Here is a 15318-nt window from a genome sequence, read left to right as displayed (position 1 = left end):
AAAAATGGATGGTCACGTTCAATGCCGCCAAGACTAAACTAGTTTCATTCAATAATTACAAGAAACCTTCTCTACCACCCATAGCAATGGCCAACGACTCTTTATCTGAGAGTACATCTTTCAAACTCCTTAGCCTAACGTTCATAGGAAACATGAGTTGGAACAATTACATTGAAGGCATCGCTCTCTCCACCATGCTAGAAAACTACTAACACCCGAAAGTATCTTGTACCTCTATAAGGCCACCATTCGCCCATGTATGGAGTATTACTGTCATATTTGGGCTGGTGCATCTGCTATTAGTCTCTCGCTCCTTGACAAGGTTCAAAAGAGAGTCGCAAATTTGATAGGCTCTGAACTGGCATCTAAGCTTCAGCCTCTGTCCCACTGACGAAACGTTGCATCCCTCTGCCTGTTCTACAAGTATTTTAATGGTGAATGCTCTGACGAACTGCAAGCGCTTATGCCCCTACGACGTGAACATCCTCGACAAACCCAACAGGCTGCTAAATCCCACCCCCACACTGTAGAGATCCCTAGATGTAAAAGACCTTTCTACTCGAGTAGTTTCTTCCCCAGAACCGCTAGACTTTGGAATTCCATTCCAGGTCCCTGCTTTCCCAACTGTACTGACGTGCAGAAGTTCAAATGCAACGTGAACCGACATTTTGCTGCCCAAATACCTACATTGTACCCCAGTAGTTGTTGCCCCTGATAGTCGCCCCCTACACCAAAGTGGCAATATGTCTTGTTTGGGGTGAAAATGTAATTAAAAAAAACAAAAAACGCTCTGATCCCCATCTGGCATCAATTGTGATGGATGGCTCTCGTCTGGGTGAGGCCCCGTGTTTTGACAAGCTTCTGAGTTTGACCTTTACTCCTGATCTGAAATGGAACACGTACATCAAGTCTGTTTCCAAGGTCGCTGGAATGATGGTGGGATCCTTCTACCGCTCCAGAAGATATCTCACTACTGATGCAATTCTCTATCTATATAAAAGCCAAGTACGTCCAAGGATGGAATACTGTTGCCATATCTGGGCAGGAGCTGCTAAAAACAGCCTATCCTGCCTTGACAGAGTACAAAATAGACTTCGTGGCTTAGTGGGGGATGTCCTTTTCTCTACCCTGCAACCTCTCTCCCACAGAAGAGACGTTGCGAGCCTATCCTTGTTTTATCGTTATTTCCATGGTAGGTGCTCGTCTGAACTCCAATCTCTGGTTCACCCCTCGACAATCTTTCACGAAAAACACCCATCTAGCTGAATCCACTGTGAAAAATTTCCCCCACTCTATATCTGTGCCTAAATCAAAACGCGGACCCCATGAACAAAGCTTCTTTCTTAGAACTGCACGCCTGTGGAACTCTGTCCCGTCTGTCTGCTTCCCACCGGACTACAACTTGGATGTCTTCAAGTCCAATGTTAACAAATTCCTAATGAACCGCTCCCTTAAGTAAACACTTCATCAAATCTCCACACTAACGTAATGTACTTGCAATAACCCTTATCCCTGAGTGGCTTCCGGGCCTTGATAAGTGGTGATCACTGTGTAAAAAAAAAAGAAAAAAGAAGAGTGTTGCATCTATACCACCAGAGACATGATCGACATGATCGATTAGAGTACAGTTCTGGCGTGAGGGGGAACGGTAAAGAAAATATAAGGAACTAACGCAGTGATGAAAGGCTAATCGAAAGCATATAAAGACCTCGTCATCTTTTTCCAGACGTTTCGCTCTAGTAAAGGGGAGGGTGCTTTGTGATCCGCATTAAACGATATATCTTCGGTGAGAAATGTGACACAAGGGTCGGAAAGTAGGGATAAAAAGCCAATGCTTCCGAGGGGAAAGCGTTATGCAGAATGATCTAATCTAAAAAAGCACAAAGTTTTTCGAATTGCACCAAAACAAATCCGGCGTGCTTTCTATGGAGACCAGACATATTAATTTTGGTTGTTAATTTCATTGAAATCGATTATCCCAAACCATTGAAATCGATTATCCTAAACCATTGAAATCGATTATCCCAAACCATTGAAATCGATTATCCCAAACCATTGAAATCTATTATCCCAAGCCATTAATGCTTGTGAATATTCAGAAACTTTTGATGATTAAATTTAGTCAATATGGGTATATTTCTTGGTAAAAAACAAAAAAATATTTGATACCGCACGACTCACTAGGGCCTCGAAAGATTCCACCATCCCCGAAAGCGTTAAGAAAGGCGAATGTATTGTTTACAGTATCTAATTATTCATTTTCCGTTATATACCAGAAACGTGTGACTTTGAATTGCTTATTTTATACTAAACTAGCTGTCCCAATCTAGCGTTGCCCGAGATTATTTTTACTTTCTTATTAAAATCGTTTTTTGTCTTTTTACCAAGATATTCATATTATTTTAAAATATCAGGAAGTTACAGAATGCTTACTATACGCCAAAAAATTTTTCTCTTTTAACTTTTTAATGAAGAAATAGTTTAATGGTCACTTTTTATTAAGCAATAGAAATATTACATTTGTCGAATAAATTTCTTAAAATTGGTGTTTTTTTAATAAAATAATTCTTAATTATTTATCATTTGTAAATTTACCGGACATTTGTTTTTGAATAATCTTAAATATGGCCTAAATATTGTAGAGATAGAAAATAACACCGATAGACGACGATTTAATCGTTCAGTTTATCACGAATTCTGAAAAAAAAATGTAAATGACGCGTGAGGAATGTGATGACAAAACGTCTAATTATTTCATATATATATATATATATATATGCATACATATACATACATATATATACATACATGTATACATATATATACATATATACATACATATATATATACATACATATAAGGACATACATATATATAATATGTATACAAATATATATGCATATATATTCATATATATACGTACATATATAAACATATATATATATATATATATTTATATATACATACATATATAAGAACAAGTAGTTAATAAAACATGTTAAAAATCACTTTGAAAAAGAGTGAAAAACATTTAATTTTAAAAAGGAAGCACAAAATAAATGGATAGTCATTAATCCGCGGAGTTTCGAAGAAATACTTTCCTTCTCACAAGAGGGTAGGATTTAGCAAAATGCGGGATCGGATTTTGCTTGCAAAAGTATTTAGTGAAACTACAAGTAAGTCATAGATCTTACTTGGTAACAAATACTGAAGGAGAGGGAATATAGTGAAGGAAAAGGTGATTTCACGTGAATGGATAGTCTGCTGAAGGGTAAAATATCCAATAACGGTAAAATCCAAAAATCGAAATCCAAAAAAGTTGGTTAAATTTCCATTTCCACAAGTATAATCCAAGGGAATCGCGTAATTGGAAGATGGTCCAAAGTAATCCAAAAGGCAGAAATCCGTGGAATAATCCACAAATGGAGGCAAGGAAAAGATGTGCGTAGAAAAATAGAATTTAAATCGACTGTCAAGGCTGGGCTAATTTTGGGAGAATTATTTTACACACACACACACACACACACACACACACACACACACACACACACACACACACACACACACATATATATATATAGGTATTTTATAAAAGGTATGATTAAGTCATTCAACAAGAGAGAATAGATCGTTCAATGAGATTATTATTATTATTATTATTATTATTATTATTATCATCATCATCATCATCCTAGTCGAAATATTTTCCACTGATCATTGTTGTATTCTTGATTGTATGTACAAATAAATATACATTTTTCTTTATTATAGAATAGTGAATATTGCTATTTGCCCTTTTGTTTTTTATTTTCCAGCCAGGACTCGACTTAAATAATATGATTAATTATTTTTATGCCCACATTCGCCACCTAACAAGGCATACAACCACTTGGACGTAAGGGGCTACTAATTGGGACCATGCATAGTAAAGATTAACAAGATGTTGGTTTACATTACATCTAAACCTTTGCATATCAGTACAGTCAGGAAAGCAGATAGCAGAAAAGGGAATTCAAAAGTCTAGCTGTTCGAGGGAAGAAGCTATTAGAATAGAAAGATTTATGACATTTAGGGACCTCAACAGGGAAGAGGTGTGATTTTGTTGCTAAGCCAGTTTGTCGGAGATTTGTAAGTCGAGGGGGCACAAGTGCAACGAGTTCATCAGAGCACATGCCATTAAACTATTTGTAAAACAGGCACAGAGATGCAACATTGCGGCGATGGGACAGGGGTTGGAGCTTAGTTGACAAAGTGGAACCTATTAGATTGGAAACTCTTTTTTGGACCCTATCCAAGAGGGAGAGACTAGTGGTAGATGCACCAGCCCAGATGTGGCAACAATACTCCACGCATGGGCGAATGGTGGCCTTGTAGAGGTACAGAATACTTTAAGGTGTAAGTAACATTGTACCACGATTGAGGGAACTCACCTTCGATGTAACAGCCTTCGTAAGGTTCTTAATATATTTGTTCCAGTTCATATTGCTCGTGAATGTTAGGCCGAAGAGTTTGAAGGAAGAATTCTTAGGTAGGGTGTTATTTGTCATAAATATCGGTGGTTGGAGAGCTTCTTGTAATTGATAAAGAGAGCAGGTTAGTCTTACTAAGATTAAATATTACCATCACTACGTCCCCATTCCACTACGGTCTGAAAGTTATTTTCTAACGCTTCTATCACTGTCTTAGATTTATGTATATCCGTTCTTCCCTTATGCATGTTATAGAGCGTTGTATAATCAGCAAATATACCATCTCTGACCCAATATTATCAGGGAGGTCGTTAATGAATATCAGGAATAAGAGAGGTCCAATGATCAACCTCTGAGGCACTCCTGCATTAATTTTATGTTGCTTGGATGTAAGTCAGCCAATGACAACCAGGATGTACCTATTGTCTAAGAAGGATCTAATTATATTCGGTATACGTCCAGTTATACCGTGCGATTTAGTTTCGATTAGTAGCCCTTCTTGCCAGATATTGTTTGATACTTTCGCAATCATCAGTGCAGGAAATGACAATTACTACTGATCTGATAAGATATACAGTAGAACCCGGGGATACAGTTGCTCTAGGTTACCATTTTGTTAGGTTACAATGTGGAATATTATTTTATCCGACCTCTGGTTGCGGTATTTTCCCCGCCTTACGGTTTTATTCATAATATTATTTGATTATATACATGTGTATTATATACTGTACTGTATTTTGTTACTAATTCTTAATGCCGTATCTCGGGGTTTATATATATATATCTATATAAAAGTGAAAGTGTTTGTCTGTTTGTCTCTCTGTGTACATTTTCCTACACAATAACTCTGTCAATTTTCCGTCTACAGACTCGAAATTTGATATACAGGGTAGTGAGATTTGGGAAAATCTTTGTAACCGTTTTCGGCCAAAAATTTGGCTCGAAAGGGGTCAAAGTTCAACGATTTGACCTTTGAGAACTCTACCAAACTCATCCGCCAATTTTATGTATACATATTTGAAATTTTAGATATAGGTTTCTTGGGCATGCATCTAACTTAATAACTTAATTTGAGCCCAAAATAATAAATGTTAAAAGGTCATAATAGGAGTCAAAGTTAAAAAGATTTTGACCGCTTCGGTCTCTACCAAATTACTCAGACAATTTCTAGTCTAAACATTTGAAATTTTACATGAAGGGTATTCAGAGATAGGGCAAGCTTTTTAATCGGTTTGTGTCGAAAATTTGAGCTACCAATATATAAATGTATGTATGCATGTTTGCATGTCTACCTAAAACTTTCGACAGGAGCAAAGGATTTTCACAAGATCAGTATCGTTTTGAAGCTTGACCCTTCAGACGACAAATACCGAAAAATTGGCTACAAACATTAATATCTTAACCAAACCTTCCAGTTTGGCGGTGGTCGTAACAGAAAAGACGTCACGTTTTTACCCCGTTCTTTTCCTCCTTCGCAGTACAGGTTCGAGCCTGCCTTCCTACTACCACTTTTTTTCTCAACACACGCCCCCAAACACCCGGGCAACGCCGGGCCCCGTGCTAGTATATATATATATATATATATATATATATATATATATATATATATATATATATATATATATATATCAAACGTGTATGCACTTAAGCTATAATATAAGCAGTGTATTTTTAAAATTCAATACAGATGAATATCTTTTTAAAATAAAAAAGATGTTAATCATGGTATTCGAAATAAATAAAATAATACACGTGGAATATATTTAATTAAATAAATTATAAATAATAAATACATTACAAGCGATTTACCCATAATTATTAAACAAAATTTGTCGTCTTGAAGAAATAAGACGAACAGAACGTATAACGAGAATTTTTTTATTAACAGAACGTACAGAAATAATGGGTTGACAGAGACTGCTTCCCTGTTTTATTTCCCTTGTTTGGTCATAATTAGGGCTTGGATAACAGCATATTCTTTTCACTGTTTTGATTCTCGAGTTTGCATCCGTTGATATTTTATATGCTTTTATTTAAGGTGATGTGGTTCTCGGTTGATTAACTGTGTCTAACTGTGTTGGATATATACTCGAGTGAAAACAATGATAAGAATATTCTCTTGTCATCGCCCTTGTAATTAGCTCATAAATGGGGGTGATTGTTTTTAATGTAAATATCATGGAGACAAACCCATTTACTCGTAATTGACGCTTCCAATCATTATAAAAACCTCTAGTTTAATGCTCTTGTGAGGAATTAGTCACGACTCTGACGTCGAAAAGTTCGACAATCAAGCCAGATAGAAACTGGGTCATGTCGGTGGCCTTTTTGACGTCGGACTGATGCAAATGTTCTTGGTAGTCCTAAGAGTTCCACCTGGCTTTTAGGAGGAGCAAGTTTATCGCTTGTTGTCTTAGGAGTGCGGACGGGCCTACTCAGACTTATTTTTGCTGGGCCAGAGTGTTTGTCTTGTGGTGAGAGCACTTATTCCTACCTTTCGACCTTGTGTCACATCCCCTCACGGTTAGAGAGGGGTAAATTCCGGAAATCTTGCGACCTTACAGGAGAGTACAGACTAATTCAAAAGTCAGTAAATACCGACAACATTTCTTTGTATTCACTTTTTTGTACAATATATTCTTTTCTGCCTAGACTTATTGTTCAAGTCTTTCTATGTGATCTATTCTTAGTGACACAACAGTAAACAAATACTCATTTTTATTATTTGTGAAAGTGATAAAGTCACGAGCAACTCATGGTAATCTTGATAATTTGCGTGTATTATGCAATAATTTAATTCTAAAAATATATAAATTAGTTACAGAATGCCATAATAATACATAATGTTCTCTATTTCTCGATCTTTTTTCGAACACACAAATTCAATACTACTAAATAAACCTTATTTTAGTATTTTTGAGACGAGGATTAATAATTCGTTTTTGAATTATTTGGACTACTGTTCGCATCTTAAGTGTTATTCACACAACGTTTCGGTCGATGTAAGCTCCAAGCTTCTTGTCGAATTCCAGGATTTCTCTAACTCGGGAATCTGTGCGGAATTTCGAACGAAACCCTTTATTTAATCCAAGAGCTTAACATGCTCTCGTTCGATGAGAATCGACTGTGTAGAAGCTCTAAATTATTCGCAATTATATTTTAAGTATCGCCCGCATTGAGAATTGAACCTTCAACCGCCAAAAGACTGTAACTTACAACTGAATTTCACTAATCATGTTATCCTCTGCGCCATGGATCTGAGAATCTTATTTCAGAATTTGTTGAAGGTTGATAATTCGTATAATTTGGAATATTCGAATTATTGTTCTTATCTTGAGTGTTATACTCACAACGTTTCGACCGATGTCACCTCCTTCAGGTTCTTACTACTTACATAATCATAATTGTATTCTAGTATCATTCCTACTAAGGATTGAACCTACAACTTCAAGAAGAATGTAACTTACAACTGATTTATACTTAGCACTTTTATCTGTTGCACCATAGGTCCATGTGGACATCTTCCGTTTTGATTAATAACAAAATCCCCGATTTCAACAAGACACATTTGTAAAATTTCGGAAATTACATCGGCCAAAACGTTGTGAGAATAACATTGAAGATAATAACAGCCGTCCGATTAATCGAAACAATGTAAAATAAATAAATTGTTTTTGTTTGTTTCGTTTTTGCAGGATGAGTCCAACGTTCGTCGAAAATCTAAAAACCAAACTGAGAAAGAGGCTCGAAGCAAAGTATCAGAGGCCGTAATTAACATCGAAAAGAAACTAGCGGAAACCCGAAGGTCCAAAGGTGGGACTAATTTCTTTCGAAGGAAGGCCAAACAGAGTGTCTTACCAAAGAAATCCTTCTCGTTCGACGATCTACGAATGACCGGTACTAGTGCCGATCACGCCAGTTCAAAAGGGATCAAATCATCGACCAGACGATGCCGTGTGTTGCAGGAAGCGGTAGGTATACATTGGTTGTATATTTGTAGAGCAGGCATATCAAACTACCGCGCTGGCCATAGGCATCACTTTGTGTTGTCATAATGGCCATAGGTCCACAATTATAACTGAAATCGTTTAATAAAAGTTATTTTTCTTTCTATTTAGAAATATGCAGTTGTTTGTTGCTATTCAAAATTGCCAATATAAACGTACATATATTAGGTTGACAAGAAAGTTCTTGCGGTTTTTGGCTTTTTAATTCAAATGAACGTATCTCAGCTCAAAGAAAAACATTGATCGAAATAAGCACCATCAGAATCAACACACTTTTGCCAACGTAAAACAAGTTAATTTATGCTAGTAACGTTCTGGTGAAGATTATGCCGCCTAAGGCGTTTTTGATATCGCTTAGGTAAGTAGAAACTTGTTGAGACGAAAAATGGTAGTCGGAAGAGGAGAAGTCTGGAGATTGTGGCGGATGAGGCAGAGTTTCAGAGCCTAATTCGTTCAATTTCTGCAGGATCAAGTTAACAACGTGCGGTCGGGCATTGTCGTGGAGAATTAGGCCTTTTCTGTTGACTAATGCTGGGTATAGTTGTCGAAGTTTCTGATGCATTTCAGCCATTTGTTGATAGTACGTCTCCGCCGTAATGGCTTCGCCTGCATAACAAAGCTGTAATGGATGAGACCGGTCGCAAACCACTAAACAGTCACCATGACCTTCTTTTGGTGCAACTCTGGCTTCAGAAAGTGTCGTGGAGTTCGTCGGCGTCTAACCACTGAGCTGAGCGTCGTCGGTTGTCATAAAGAACCTATTTTTCATCGCAAGTCACAACCCGGTCGAGAAACGGGTTGTCCTTGTTGCGTAAAAAAAACCGGGAAGATTACACTTCATAACGGCGTTTCTGTTGGTTGTCGTTCAATTTGTGAGACCCCCATTTATCAAGTATTTTGCCTTTCCAATCTCTCTCAAGTGGTTGGAAACATTCGTATTCGTTATGTCTAATTAAGGAGCCAGTTCTCGAACAATTGTGCGTGGATTGGTTTCGACTAAGGCTCTTAATTGGGCGTTGTCAACATCCGATGGCCGACCACTACGCTCATCATCTTCAAGACTCTCATTGTCGCCACGAATCTTCGTAAACCTTCATCGTGCTCTGCATCCTGAGTCAAACGCTTTGTTGATATCACGAGCTGTTTCAGCAGGTTTTCGTCCTAGTTTGAATAGAAATAAGAAAATTGTGCGAATTTGTTATTTTTCCATCTTGTATTCAACGCTCTGAAAAAAGATAAGTGTTTTAAACCGATTGCAATTGTAACTGAAATTAGATAGAGCAAAAAACATTCTTTAAAATCATATATGAATTAAAGGTATTATAACGAAAACTTATTTGAAAATACATCATTTGAAATCAAAATAAAATAAATCAGGAAGAACCTTTTTGTCAACCTAATAATTTAACAGACAGGTGGCAGTGGTCTAAGTGGTTAACGACATGCACTGATGACATGAGTGTTCTAAGTTCGAATCCAGTTCGTTCCACAAAAAAAAATTTCACTGAGGATGTTGGCAACCTTTTTGTGGTACCTGCCGCAAGTACCCGTTGTCTTTCTATGAATAATTATGACTAGAAAATTATCAGGGAAATCAATACCAACAATACAATTTTCGGATTCATACGATATAATGATGATATAGCTTAACAAAAAGAATTATAACGAACGGGATTAGCATGAGATATAAATGTCTTTTATTTAAAGACAAACATTTAATGAGCAAATTGTATCTGATTGCAACAGCAACCATTCGCATGCACATAAGTTACAATAGTTCAAAGTGGACAAATATTCAAACACTTTTCATGCTTTGTCTCAAGGCTTGTCACCTCTTGTTCTTTTTTATTAAAAGAAAATTTACAAAAGAATCACCACTTATCAAGGCTCGGAGGCCACTCGAGGATAAGAGTTAAAGAGTGTACAGTGGTCAAAAGGACAATATCATAGTAATCATTAGAAGTGTAAATTTGGTAAATTGGATTACTTAAAGGAAACGGCTAATCAAGAACTTGTTTACATTGGACTTGAAGACGGCCATATTATAGTCAGCTGGAAAGCAGGTAAACGGTAGAGAGTTCCACAGGTGTGCAGTTCTTAGAAAGCAGCTTTGTTCATGGAATCTTCATTTAGGTTTAGGCACAGATAAAGAGAGGGGGAAATTATTGATAGTGTTTACAGCCAAATAAGTGTTTCTCGTGAATGTTTGGTGTCGACAATATTTAGTATATCAGGCTTAAATCTCTGTGCACTTCCGGGTTTCATGAGATCGGAAGTGATGATCAGTCATATTAGTTTTCGTTGCAAAGCTTTGACATGAATTATTTTAAATCATTGAGTTTTCATAAAAGAAAGCGAATAACCTCTTTGATAATATGATAGCGATAATTTGTGCCAATGATATTTTAAAGGTTCGATCAGTGGATTCAATATAAAAAAAGGTTTTTCCAAAGCGATGATAGAAAAAAAAATTCATTATTTGATCAACACTATTTGTATTTTAACATTCTCCTCGCTCACTTTTTCCAAAGTTACTGTCTCTGCAGGCAGCAAATTAGCTAGCAATAGGATGCATGTTTTGCGCGCTGCTACTGAAGGATTTTAACGAATATATTTATGCTAGATGATCTTTGTACGGGTGGGAGAATGTTAATCAATTCTGAAAATAGCTATTTTAAAGTATATCACAAAAGTTAGTGAAAATAATAATAATAATAATAATAATAATAAAAATAACAATAATAATAATAATAATAACAATAACAATAATAATAATAACAATAACAATAATAATAATAACAATAATAATAATAACAATAATAATAACAATAATAATAATAATAATAGCAATAACAATAATAATAATAACAATAATAATAATAATAATAATAATAACAATAACAATAATAATAATAACAATAACAATAATAATAATAATAATAATAATAATAATAATAATAAATAATGAATGAGAAGGATGGAGCAATATTGAGATAAGCATCTTAAGTTGCTCGCGGATAATTAACCAAGTTCCCACACTGACAGCAAATTGCACAATTATTGTCTCTATAGAGACACGACGGTCCTTATCCATGAAATTCTTTATTTGGCCAATCAACTTTAGTGTTATGACTTCTTTACTCCTCCCACACTTCTCATCATCACTCACAGACTCTCTGTCTTCCTTGAACCTCTTATGCCACTAAAAAAACTGATGCTCGATTCATGCAAGATAACCCAAAAGAAGCCTGAACTATTCAATACGTTTCTGTGACATTTTTTTCAAGTTGAAAACAGAATTTTATTGCATATCGTTCTTCTAAGGTATCATCACATGCAGATTACATTTTTAAATTCACCAGATGTGACAATCAGGCTTTAGTAGGGTGTATTCCAATTTCTGCTGTAGCTGTTCATTTGAACCTGAAATCATAAAAATAAGCCAGTCATCTCATACTGAATTTTCAAGAAGCTACGACAAATGGAAATTCCTGTACAAAAAATGTTTTGAAACTTATTTAAAGCACCTCATTATATATACGAGGGGCGTGCAATAAGTAATGCTCCTGACCCACTTCCAGTTGTCTGATCTAGCTGACATTTTGCATGTGTAATGATTTATGTCTCTACAGATTATGTGGCAAATTACAGCTCTGAACTAATTGTGATTTCTGTTTTACAGGTGTTTGAATTGAATCAGGTGTGAAATGGAGCCTATTGAATGTCGAGCAGTGATCCGGTTTTTGTATTTAAAAGGACGCACACCACAGGAGACTGTTGATGAAATGAAAGAAACTTATGGTGATAATGCCCACTCATATGACCTTGTAAAACGCTGGCATCATGATTTCAAACATGGCCAGAAGTCTGTGGAAACAGCTCCCAGACCTGGTCGCCCCCCCCCCTTCTGCCATTGATGAGGTCAAGTTGAGGCTGCCATTTTGGAAGATCGGCGCATTACTATTCGCCAAATAGCCCAAGATGTCAAGATTAGTACAGGGTCTGTGTAAACTATCATTCATGACCATTTGCATATGCATAAGGTGTCTGCCAGATGGATTCCCAGGTTGCTCACACCATTCCAGAAGCGAGAACGCGTCGAGTGCTCGAGGATTAATTTGGAGATGTGCCAATAAGATGAGTCAAAGTTTTTCAAAAGACTGATTACACAGGATGAAACCTGGGTCCATCACTATGATCCAGAGACCAAAGCCCAGTCAATGCAGTGGAAGCACTTGCACTCACCACTTCCAAAGAAGGCAAGCATGCAGCCCTCTGCTGGCAAGGTCATGCTCACAGTCTTCTGGGACCAGGACGGAGTAGTGATGACAGATTTCCTGGCAAAGGGTACCACAATTACAGGAGCCTATTATGCTTCACTTTTGAAGAAATTAAGGGAATCTATCGAAATCAAGAGGCGGGGAAAGATCAGCAAAAGTACCCTCCTCCTGCAGGACAACGCTCCGGTCCACAACTCGCATGTCGCCAGCACGGCGTGTGGCTATGAAATTCTCCCCGTCCTCCTTACTCTCCTGATCTTGCACCCTCTGACTTTCACCTCTTCCCAGCCATGAAGTTGTTTTTGAAAGGAAAGCGTTTCTAAGATGATGCAGCCTTGATTTCTGAAGTCACGTCGTGGTTGGAGTACCAACCTGGGGTGTTCTACAAAAACGGTCTCCAGAGCTGCATCAAACGATGGGAGAAATGCATAACTCTGGGTGGTTCCTATGTAGAGAAAGACTAATAACTGTGCCAAGTTTCGTTGCTCTACTACTATGGGAAGTGAATCAGGGGCATTACTTATTGCACACCCCTCATATATATATATATATATATATAAATTATTGCACACCCCTCGTATATATATATATATATATATATATATATATATATATATATATATATATATGGGGTTATATATATATATATATATATATATATATATATATATATATATATATATATATATATGGGGGTATGTGTCTGCGTGGGGTGTATTGTTCCATTTTAATTTTATTAATCTTTTATTCCCCTTTATTTAGTCTTTAATTTAATTTAATTCTATGGAAAATGCCTTGAAGTTCACATAAAGTTTTTGTCATATTTTCCAATTAATGTGTAACACAGGTTTTACTCATATTTATTCAATGATGAAAAATGTTTATCTTTGAAAATCCATGAATTAAGGACTTTGCTTAATTATAATTTCTTATTTGAATTTTTGGTGTATTGATAAATGTTTTACTTTTAATTTTTTATTTGCATCAATTGTTTTCGCCTTTTTAATTGCTCTATTTTGTATATTCAGATTTCTTGTTCTAACGAAATGATAATATTTAACTTTGTGATTTTTATAATATTTTAATAACACACACATATTTATCATTATTATTTGTGTAAATACATTCATATCTTGCTACGATGTGCAGACCGCTTCGATCATAATATATCTCACCAGGCAAGAAAAATTCAAAAATTCAAAATTGTTCAGGACGATTTTCAATTTTAAAGGAGATAAACTTAGCCATAACTGGCGTGGAGCGAAGTTTAAGATCTTATGGATTTTAAATTAATTACAAAACTAAAATTTTATTTGAAGGGGAGGTAAAAAATATATTTTGGGGGAAAGATTAGATGAAATGAAACGGAGGGGGGAGTAATCAATAAATATCCCTCTAATCTTTCCCCCCAAATATCTTTTTTATCTCCCTTTTTCAAATAAAATTTTATTTTTGTAATTAATTTAAAATCCATAAGATCTTTAAATTCGCTCCATTCCAGTCATGGCTAAGTTTATCTCCTCTAAAATTGAAAATGTTCTTGAACCATTTTTAATTTTTTAATTTTGAATTTTTCTTGCCTGATGAAATCTATTCTGATCAAAACGGTCTGCAAATCGTAGTAAGATATGACTGTATTTACATAAAGAATAATAAAGAATATATCCATTGCTACCTTGATTGAGCACTATCAAGGACCTTTGTTGAAATTCAATTACTCTTCTTTTTTGGATATCTCATTACCTTGAATATATATATATATATATATATATATATATATATATATATATATATATATATATATATATATAGTGTTATAATGGAATAAATCCAGAGGAAATCCGGGTATATATATATATATATATATATATATATATATATATATATATATGACTACTTTATTTAATCACATAAATTAATATACGAAAGTATAAATTTATGCGTAAACTTTAAGTATTTTCTTCAACAGTGCTCAATACGTAGGTAGAGCTAGGTAGTAAGTTATAAATATTTTATATTGAATACTTTTAAAACAATTAGTATTTATAGATAAGTAACAATTTGAGTAAAAATAGGGTTTCAGAGATGGGAAGAATAAGATTCTTGAGATTTTTTATTTGCTCTGACAAAAATTGTGTATGCATTCTGCAAGTATATAGCTTTATCTCGATGAATTTTTCAATTTGCACCCACATAGTAATATATTTGACAGATTGATATTTGATTCTAACTAACCAGTTCTTCCTTTTTATTGTTAGACTATATTGTTTAATCTAAAAAAAAAAACAACTTTGTTTTGGTTTGTTTAAAAAATATTTATTCCAGTTTGGAACAATTACAAAATGGGAACATTCTTCACTAATGCCTAAAAAAAAATCGGCTTATATCATTAATAATAGATTTATAATCATTTATGTCAATTAATATATATATATATATATATATATATATATATATATATATATATAATGATTTTTTTTGCTATAATAATTAAATACCTATAGACAAGAGTGTTTCATCCTTTCGGGAATCTTCAGTGCAGGGTGTCACGATTAACACCAG

At 35.1% G+C, this 15318-nt stretch overlaps 1 protein-coding gene across 1 annotated transcript in view; it reads left to right on the top strand.

The window, feature by feature from the left end:
- LOC145289490 (uncharacterized) overlaps positions 1-15318 on the top strand; it is a 319689-nt gene that overhangs the window by 204791 nt on the left and 99580 nt on the right. Inside the window, exon 4 of the mRNA XM_080136416.1 lies at positions 8165-8440. Within this exon, the coding sequence (XP_079992542.1) occupies positions 8165-8440 (276 nt within the window). The remainder of the gene's footprint in view (positions 1-8164; positions 8441-15318) is intronic.

This window comes from Euprymna scolopes, chromosome 2, assembly GCF_053919585.1.
Source record: "Euprymna scolopes isolate OS-2025 chromosome 2, ASM5391958v1, whole genome shotgun sequence".
Taxonomy (NCBI): Eukaryota; Metazoa; Mollusca; class Cephalopoda; order Sepiida; family Sepiolidae; genus Euprymna; species Euprymna scolopes.
Note: the sequence above shows the minus strand (reverse complement) of the source record. Positions and strands in the feature narration are given on the sequence as shown.